The sequence below is a fragment of the Anas platyrhynchos genome, chromosome 14, assembly GCF_047663525.1.
Source record: "Anas platyrhynchos isolate ZD024472 breed Pekin duck chromosome 14, IASCAAS_PekinDuck_T2T, whole genome shotgun sequence".
In the NCBI taxonomy this organism is placed as follows: Eukaryota; Metazoa; Chordata; class Aves; order Anseriformes; family Anatidae; genus Anas; species Anas platyrhynchos.
The window spans coordinates 6,762,757-6,772,500 of record NC_092600.1 but is presented as its reverse complement, the minus strand read 5'-3'; the positions used below and the strand labels follow the sequence as shown (position 1 = coordinate 6,772,500).

The 9,744-nt window shown below is 42.6% G+C and overlaps 1 protein-coding gene across 6 annotated transcripts in view; it reads right to left on the bottom strand.

Annotated features, from left to right (window-relative positions):
- GRIA1 (glutamate ionotropic receptor AMPA type subunit 1) overlaps window positions 1-9,744 on the bottom strand; it is a 190,462-nt gene that overhangs the window by 14,550 nt on the left and 166,168 nt on the right. For all 6 annotated transcript variants that reach the window (XR_005269366.2, XM_072023203.1, XM_072023204.1 and 3 more), the window contains 2 exons: window positions 4,047-4,245; window positions 3,275-3,522 (listed from right to left, as the gene is read on the bottom strand). Coding sequence is in view for 5 of the 6 variants with exons in the window: in XM_072023203.1 (XP_071879304.1) it covers window positions 3,275-3,522; window positions 4,047-4,245 (447 nt within the window). In the remaining variant the exon portion in view is untranslated. The remainder of the gene's footprint in view (window positions 1-3,274; window positions 3,523-4,046; window positions 4,246-9,744) is intronic.

The window sequence follows — 9,744 nt, the reverse complement described above, 5'->3', positions numbered from 1 at the left end:
GCTACCAGTCCAAGAGAAGGCAAAGGTATAGAATTGAATATTTTTTCCTTTTTTACTGTACCAGTATTGTGGTCTAACTTTGGATGCATTTAAAGCCAATGGAAACATGTGAGTGTAGCTCGAGAAAGACTGACACTGAGTAAATCACAATTATTTCTGTCTTCTAAAACAGAATACAGGTTAATTAGCATTCTAATGTCTGAACCATCTGCAAAAGATTAGTTAACTAATGAGCCAAAATACATTGCAGCTTTTATGTGGGTACAAGTTGTTAACAAAGTAAATGCATTACAGTTTCCCTGAACACAGTATCAGCCATATGATCTTTGGGGCCATGAGCTATGCACGGTGTATTATCTTTCCTGAGGGGCTTCATTTCGTATAACCCTCTCTGTCTTCAGCTCATGGGGAGTATACAGAACATGCAGTACTTCATTTTGAGAGTATTTTGATGAAAGACTTAAGGGTCTGGGGTCCTGGAAGGAGGTGAGTTTTTAACAGGTGATGTTTTGTATTTGTTCCCAAGCCCTAGGAGAACCAACTCACATTCATGGGGTTTCTCGAGAACTTTGCTGTCAGGCTGGCTGCTCTGGAGAACTTGCCCTCCCAGATCTCCTTCCAATTCCTTGAGTCTCACATGGGATTTCTTGCTTTCTTTCCTCCGTTTTGGACAACTTGGCTTTTTGGCCTCTTTTTGATCACCTGTCCAGCAAGTAGAAGAGCTCCTGCCAGGTAAATCAATGGGTTTTGCAGCTGCTTGACTATCTCATGTGAGACAGGACCACACCTTGAACAAGCTGGTGTTGGAAGGTGTACCTTCTACCCTCCCATCACTGTCTCTCAGCCATACCTAAATGCATCTACACTGTAACATCTGGAAACCAAAAGATATTCCAAGCCAGATTCACCTAGGAGGTAACAAGCTCTTTTAGCAGTCCAAGAGAATTAACTGATGGCCTGGGAGGGATGTTTGTACCTGCTACAACACATATAATTACTTCTGGATTTTCAACCTCCTTTTCATTAATCAGTGCCAATATCCTGGCATTTTGATCCCAAGTAGAAGCAAGAAAAACAAAGATGAACTCTCATTTAGCATCTCTCTAGGACCTTTTCATAATAATCTATACCTATATAAGGAAAACCTGTCTATCTTCAAAAGTGAAATTTTGCAGCAAACATAAAAATGCAGCCCAGCTTCTAGAACAAACCCAATCTAAGTTAGGCCTGGCTCACATGTAACTCCAAACCTGGCTCAGAGCTTTTACTCTGTGGATAGATGTGAGTGAAGATGAAGCCTGAAAAGGAGATGTGCTGACTGTGCTATACAGATGCCTCATGAATGCCACCTTGCTCAGGGCAATCTCTCACGTGAAGAACACCAAAGGGATAACAGACACTACATGAAGACTGTAAGGAACTACTAGGATTAAAACATTTAAAACAACAGGAACAAAACAAACATGATGGGACAAAAATTGACAGCAACTGTTCCAAAGAAACACCATAGAATGGGAAATAAAGCATTCCTCCTTTGCCATTAGGCCCATAAGAAATTCGTTCTACATGCAGTTGGGATGAAAAAGAGGAAATAAAAAGAAATGTTAGGAATTTTTGGAATCATGCCTAGCAGAGGGATGTTTGGAGCTGCAAAATTATAATGATTGATGCACTTTTTCTTTCTTTCATTTTCTCTTATTTCTCTTAGAAGTATGATAAATGGCTCCCTCACATGCCAACAAATTACAAGACAGGTAGGATGTTCCAGTTTGTTTGTTTTTATAATACCAAAATTAGGATACAAGATTGCTGTTAAAAAAAATAAATAAATAGAATCAGACTTGCATCCTAATTTCCGTATTTGCAAGACAGAAAACAAACAATGGTGTGAGTGTGATGGAAAACATCTCAAAGCTGTGAGAAAAAATCCACCTTCTTTGGAGGGCCCCAAGGCACTTCAGAGCCTGAACCACACTGGATGCAAGACTTGCTTTCTGGACCACCTGCATTGCATTCATGAGCTTCTCTAAAGATACCTACAGCAACTGCTGATATGTGAAATGCTGAATCCAGTTTGACCTGACTTAATAAATGTAGTAGCCAAAATCCTTGGGCCTTGTCTGCTGTCAGTTGTTATGGCTTTGATTCTTTGGGCTAGTCTTGGCTCAGAAGCTGTGTGACCAGCTAAATTCATCAGTAAAGGCTCAGCTAGTTGCCAGTACTCAGAGAACATGTCTCTGCACTAGGTTATATCAACAGGCAAGTATAAGGCCACACATACTATTCTGGTCAAAATATTTTGATCACAATATGTTTAATAAATAATTAATTCAGCTGGACCATCAATCAGAGTACTTAGAATTATTATTCTTCATGAGCGTAACACGAAGAATTTGCATGGCCACTGCTGAAAGGAACCATATCACACCTCTGGTGCGACTCAGATCCCATGTAAGTCTGTAGATTGTGGTAACATCTGCTGTGTGCAGGTAAATTTGCATGATGCACTTTGCAGGTGGCCAGTTCATGCCTTGAAGGAGTATGGCTGTGTGCAGTGCCCAAGCTCTGTTATTAACTCAGGTCTGTATTTTTTCAGTGTTCTTTTTAAAGGAAAGTCTCTGAAGATAGTTTACCTGACAATTGGCAAAGGCATGTGACAGCTGCAGGTCTGGGCTCAGAAATGCACGGTTTGTGCCCTTTGGCTTTGCCTTAAATTTGGTGCTTGCCAAAATCTGACTCTGAATTATTTGGTAAATTAAAACGTGCACCTTTTGCAGGACTTTCTCAAAGCTGGCTTCCCACCCTTCCCAAGCAACAATTCCTCTTGGAAGACATGAAAATATTTTCCCATCAGAGCTCCCTCTGCAAGGATGGATCCAAGCCAGGGTAATACCATACTCTGCAAAGCTGTGCATTTCACATGGCACAGGATGAGCACCCCTTCCAGATAATGCTCTGTGAAACCAATGGGTACACCACAGCAGCCCCCCTGCCATCACCTAATACAACACAAACATTCATATTAAGTGGATCAGTCAAGATCCAGTGTCTAAATGCAGGGCTCATGTGATTAGATTCTCCCATTGCTGCTCAATGGGAGCTGGGCATTTTACTTCCCTGCACATCACTCTGAGTGTTTGTGCACCCTTCCCTCCACCTCCCCCGCCTCCTTGCCCAAAGCTTTTATGATTAACATGGCAATGGAGATTGAACTGTGTGCATACATTGATTTGCTGGGTGGGCTGGCAAAGGAAAGCAAATCCAAGCTACTTACCTCAGTGCAGACCCCTTTGGCGTTGCAATGCCATAGCCTTTGGAGTCCAAGTTACCTCCCACCTTCATGGTGTCACAGGGCTTCCGCTGCTCGATGTACTCGTTCATGGTGGACTCCAAGAGGTAGGCATACTTCCCTTTCGACTTCCTCACCCGGATCATCCCCTCTTCCGTCGTCCTCACAAAAACAGAGGGTTCGGCTGACTTCATGTATGTCCACATCTTCTCAAACACTGCTATTTTGGATCGCTGCATAGGACAGCAGAAACCCAACAGAAGTGTTAACAGAGGTCTGGGGGCCAGCTCAGATTTCCAGGTGTGACTGAACACTTACCCACATACCGGATGGGACAAGGAAGACAAACAAGGTAACGGGATGTTAATGAACCTCTGGCCATTTCCTGCACCAGGGCCCAGATCATTACCTAGCCACAGGAAGGGTAGGATACTTGTGTATGGCAAGTGGTTCTACTGATTTACCAAGGGCAAACCAAGGTGGAAGTCAGGAGATGTCTCTAATGTGGGGAAGCACATGGATATTCCACATTTTTATTTACAGTTGCAGAATATCACATGCTGGAGACACTGCCCGCCTTCAGAGCAGCCAGGGGAAAACTGGATTTTTGCTGTCCTAGGGGCAACTCGTAAAGTCCTAACATGGTAATGGTAAGCAAGAGAAAAAACAGACCTGGGCTGAGGTGAGTAGGACATTCCTGGAAGACTTGCCAAACAGGGGGCTAAGAAAAATGTTTCCATTAAAGTTTCCTTTTTACCCTAAAAAACTCTTTAGTGGAACCAGCTTCCAGGGTCCCATAGGCGATTTCCGTCTGCTTGGCCAAGTCCTCTGCACTCTCGATGGGAGAAACCATCCTTTCCACCGTGAGGAAGGCAGCCAGGTTAGCTGTGTAGGAGGATATGATGATCAAGGTGAAGAACCACCAGACGCCACCGACTATGCGGCCGGAGAGAGACCTGTGCACAGAGGGGAGAGTCAGACTGGAGGGGTGAGAAGGTCTAGAAGATGCAGCTTGCTCTTGCAGGCCCATTATCTACCCAGGCATTCACCCGAAGACACATTTTCCAGCTACTTCCAGGGAAGCCAGGGGTCTGTCTCAGTTCTTAATCTGTTTTTCAAGGTGTCAATGTAATTAGAGGAAGAAAAAATTTCACAGTGGAAAAAAAATACTCGAGAAACAGAACAAACCTGTGTTGATTTTCAATTAATTTCAGGGTATATAATAGCATTAATAATAAAATGTGTAGACAACTACCAGAAAAGTTTAGCTGGACAGGACAATGCCCATCAGAGCAATAGCTCTGGTGAGGTCTGTTTTATGGCATGTACCTACAGCACGAAGGAGCAACAGCATGGAACCAGATAAGATATACAAACCATATTTCCATTGCCTGAAGTTTAAAAATCAAAACTCAACATTTTTCTAAAAGACATATTGAAGCTCAGAGAGGAGCTACAGCCTTAATGAATAATTTGCCTACTGACATTTTCTGGTTTGTGCTCAGCAGAGGGCTAGACAAGATGTTCATAATAACGCCTTAAAATCCAAGTATCTTGCACTTGCTGCAACCAAATTGCCAATTATCTGTAACCATTGGTTAACTATGGAGATAAATAAGTCAAACAAGCATTAGTTTTTATTAAAATCTTTTCAAAGCATTTTTAGGAGTAAAAGATAATTTTTAGAGTGGTCAGAAATCACACATTCTGCCTTAATTATTTATACACTCCTTCTCTAAATGCAGAGCACTGTCCCAGACAGAAGAAAACTTATGATGCTGTTTTACAAAGCCAGACTGAATAGGGAGGGCTTGTCCGTGAGAAATGCTGTTCGTTTCTTTGTAGTAGTCCAAGTATTAGTGTGGCTTTTCTGCTGACCTAAGTCACTGCCCAGAAACATGGTTTATCAGATGGTAATGGAGATATCTCATTCCAGCTAAGGGCACTGGATCAGCTCATGTCAGCATGTAGCATGCCATGCCTGGGTTTGTGTGAAGCCTTGGGTCCAGCTGCTATGATTTACTGTGAGCTAACACAACTCAAAAAACAAACCTGCATGTTCCGTTGCTCCAGCGAGAGAAAAATCCTGTACTGCTAATCACGAAAATTAGTGCTGGAAAGAGACTAAACCCACATGCTCATCAGCTTCAAAACTTACCAAGATTATGCATTTCTAGTTTGTCCTGTGTGGTTTTAAACACTGCCGATGTGATGGGAGCAGCTCCCCCAAAACACGGGGTAATCTCTCCACTTAAATCAACCTGCCCTGAAACCTTTGTAATCAAAACTTTTTGAAATCACTTCCTAGCAGAAAGAAGGCATCAAGAGCACAGTGACAGGACTCCTACACCTGCATTCACAGCACCCAGGGCAAAGCAGAAAGCACACATTTTCACGTGTGGACATAAAAGTCATCCCAGCATGCACGCTCTCAGTCCCATGCTCCTGGAGACTGATTACAAACCAGCTCCTATGGTTAGAACTGGGTTGGGGTTTCATCTTTTGAAGCAGAGCCTCTGCTTACTTCCTCCAATGGGCATTTTGGAGTCAAGACAGCAAAGTCCATATCACCATAAACCCAAGTGCCCAAGTGCAGTGAATGACTTTGAAGGATCCACCCCTAAAGTTCTTTTCAGATAGTCTACAGGACCTATCTCCAAGGTGCTACTACAGAGAGTTTACAAATTATTTTCCTAACCACCCACATCTTAAAAGGAAAGACAGTTATGGAAAGATTTCTTCAGGTCTATAGCCTGGTTTCCAACTATCAGCCATATGCTTGTTACCTTCTCCTGCAGTGTCTCATGCAAACCTCCTCCTTAGCTGGCAACTGCAGCAACATTGCCGACCAGACTGATGGTCCCTAATTTCTTGTTACGCCTCCCCCTCACTGCCAGACAGAGAGGGGGCTCAGAAGTTTGTTGTGGGAGTGCTGGATCCCATGGAAAGTCTGGAAGATTGGCACTGTTCTTCTACCCTACCTTCAGCTCTCCAGGAGAGACGTACTCACCAAACAACCCATGAGATGAACGGGGAGGTGGAGATGAGGTCTCTCTGGTGACTTCCCTCTCTAATGAGTTTTGAAGGAACTGGGATCACTAGATTGGACCAGACAGTAAATTTTTAAGGAGCTGAAGTTAGAGGAGATAAATGTCACCACCATGCTTACCATCTGTGGAGAATACTCAGAGCGCCGACTGTCAGCACAAACATATTTACCTTTCGTTTCAGATTTGGAGAGGGATTGGAGAGGGAGGCAGCTATGGATTCAGCTCACATGCCTTCAGATTGATGGGGAAGAGGAAAAAAATACCTGTCTCTAATTAGTCTGGATGATGTGTGCTTAGGGAAGGAAGCGCTCAGAAAAGGCAGAGGCATTAAACAAAAGTAACCGGATAATGTCAAATACAACAATCTCTGCTGATGAAGGCCACTTTGAGCTGGCAAAATCCATTTGCATGGCAAATAATCACATTCATCTCCAGCTGCAAATTATACAGCCTTTCCTTCCTGACGAAGCTGGGATATTTCTGTTTCTTGTTTCAATCCCTTCAGCGGCAGTCAGCCGGATTCCTGCCTCTAGACCCTCGGCATCCGAGCAGTATTCATTACTGGCTTATCCCATGGGGGCTGCCTGCTGTCAGCTGCAGATGGCTTATGCTTCCCAGCTCCGCACCTGGCGGTGACAGCATGAAAAAGTAACTATGGCGTATTCAGACTGGGAGGCAACAAGAAGGGCTGGGGAAAGAGGGAGAGGGAGTAGAAGCTTCTTTCCCATGGGAGCAAGCTGGTATGGGATGTGTCTGTATCATGCACTGGTTTCATTTGGGCTGCGTACACTGCTCGTGCTGGTCATTTCTCCTCATTAAGCGAGATGTTGTGAGTAGGTGAGTGCTCAACTGCACAGACAGCAGAGGAAAGAAGAGGAGATAAACAGCTTGCTGTGACTGCCAGCATGGCTAGGGCTTCATCTGTATAATACTGCGCTGCAGACACCACTAATGGGCAGTGTTAGCCCTTGTTGCTAGACTGACTTAGAGCTAGAAGCTGTGAATCTAAACTGCTGGTAAACACACAGCAGAGAAATCACTTAGCATATGGGCTCTTCAGGACATCGTCCGTTCACTCCGCGGTGGTGCAGCATCTAACACAAAGGAGCTCTGGCTGGCGAGGGAGTCTCCTGGAGGCTACTGCTGTACAATAGGATGTATGATAATAGTCACAAGAAAACATGGCACAAGCAGATGCGATCCCATAGAGCATCTCCGTGGCTCAGTAGCAGTAAACACAGGCTGAACAGGACTGGATTTCTCTGGATAACCACATTGCCCATTCAGATTTTGAGCCAATGCCCACTACTGCTTACCAGAAGAAAGTGGTTGGAAAGACAATATCCATTACAGCCTTGTTCTGCTACTTCTGTACACCATGCAGGACAGCAGCAGTGCTACCATCCGGGGACACATTTGCAAAAGTGCCTTTGTAATTTAGGAGATAATATTCAATTTCTGGAAGTCATTTGAAAACTTGGGAGCTAAAAGTCTGGTCAGAAGCCAGTGGGACTTGGAGTTATGTTTATGCTCTAATAACAGCAGTTGCAGAGGAGTAGATATACCTTGTACTTTTAGGTCACTTTGAGGTTTTGAAAATCTCACTCCACAGCTAGGAAACAGAAAATGACCTTCCACGGTTACAAATGTTTTACATCTCGAGCCCTAGCAAAGTTCGTTTCTCTTCTCTAATGGGCAGTGTGGGGTTTAAATCCTCCTGCATTGAGAATTTACATATCCCCGTAACTGCCCAAGTGTAACATGGAGGCAATCAGCTCTCTGCCATGTGGAAACGATTTAATGCCTCAGTCCTCTGCAGAGCTAAGGTAAGATGGAGCACACTGGTTAGTACTTTAAAGATATGCCATAGTTCTGACATTTGAATTTGTCTATTTGACCTAATCATCCCCCCTTCCTCTCCTAGAGTTGGGGGCCTGCCTGCACCCCACAGAACAGTAACAGGACTGGGGGGCTCCTTTCCAACATCACTCTTGCAGAAGTAGTAGTAGTAAATACTCTGTCCTCATTACCCATGGTGCACAATTTTAAAATTACAATTACAATCTTAAAATTACAGCTGGTTGAGAACCAGAATTTCAGTGCCTCGGAGACTTCTGAAATTGTAAATTAAACCTTAATATTCACAATTAGAATGAAAAGATAATGGGCACAAAAGTCCTCTAAAAGTAGCATTCTGAAAATGATTGGCTTGGGTCCATCCAAGCTTTGCATTTTTCTATTACTTACTGTTTCATTTCTGAAGGGCTAAAAGGTATAATTTTGACATAGTAAACAATTTTGTTTCTGCTTTCTCATTACAAATACTCTTCTATCAGCTTTTATAATACATTAAAGTTTTACCTACCACACATATCATTTAAAAGGTAATTCTGGAATGTATTATTTTATATCTGTCTAATGGAAATACTGCAAATGACCCAGCTGAAATTAATCATTTCGATTTTCTCACTTAGGCAACACTGTTTTTTTTTTCACTCCTTACAAAAGCAACTCCATTTTGCCAGTAGAAAGCAGAAAACAATTGTGAGTTCCCTTTATTCCCATGCAGTGATTGTTTTGTAATGTTTTAGCGTTAGCATTGATGGATTCTTCACAGAAGAAAAAGAAAATCATGCAGCTATAATCACTTATTTCTTAAAACAAAATACAATCCTTGATCAAACAATTTGCTCTTTGATCTTATCCCTTGCACAAGGTATGAAAAAACGACAGGAGTTTGCCTCTGCTTTGCCATCTTATTAGAAGAAGCATCATACATTTTTACAAAAACATTAACACTATAATCAAAAAATATACAAAATAAATGTCATCAGAAAACTGTTCGAGCAGCATCTTGGTTCTCTCCCATATCTCCCCTCCCCCTTACCAAATCCATTTCTTATGGAGAATTACACCTAAACTGACAGCGTTTTAATTAGAAACGCAAATCTGGGATTCTAAAGCCATAGTTGCTTTGGGAGGATTTCCCAGATTTGCTGTTAAATTCTATTCTAATAAAGGCTCACTTAGTTAACTGACATATTTGTCACTGAATGAATTTATGCAAAACTGTGGAAAGAAAAGCTCCTGTATGCTTGTTCTGTTGATTGTGGGTCAAATCCACTTTTGGTCTTCTACCCACACAGATCCTCTGATCTCCAACACTACTTTGCTAATTTGATACTGACTCTAGATAATTTCATGGCTCTGTCTGAGGGCTGAGTTGGTAGTGGGTTAGCTGAAAATATTTTGCTCCCGTTTTTTTCTTATTCTAAACAAATTTTCAGCATTAAGCTCCATCAATGTAAATGAGCTGAGCTTTTTCTGTGTGTCACATACCATCTAGAATGACTGGTCTCACTGTTTTATCTCTGACGCTGACATGAATGCCACATTTACTTGAGA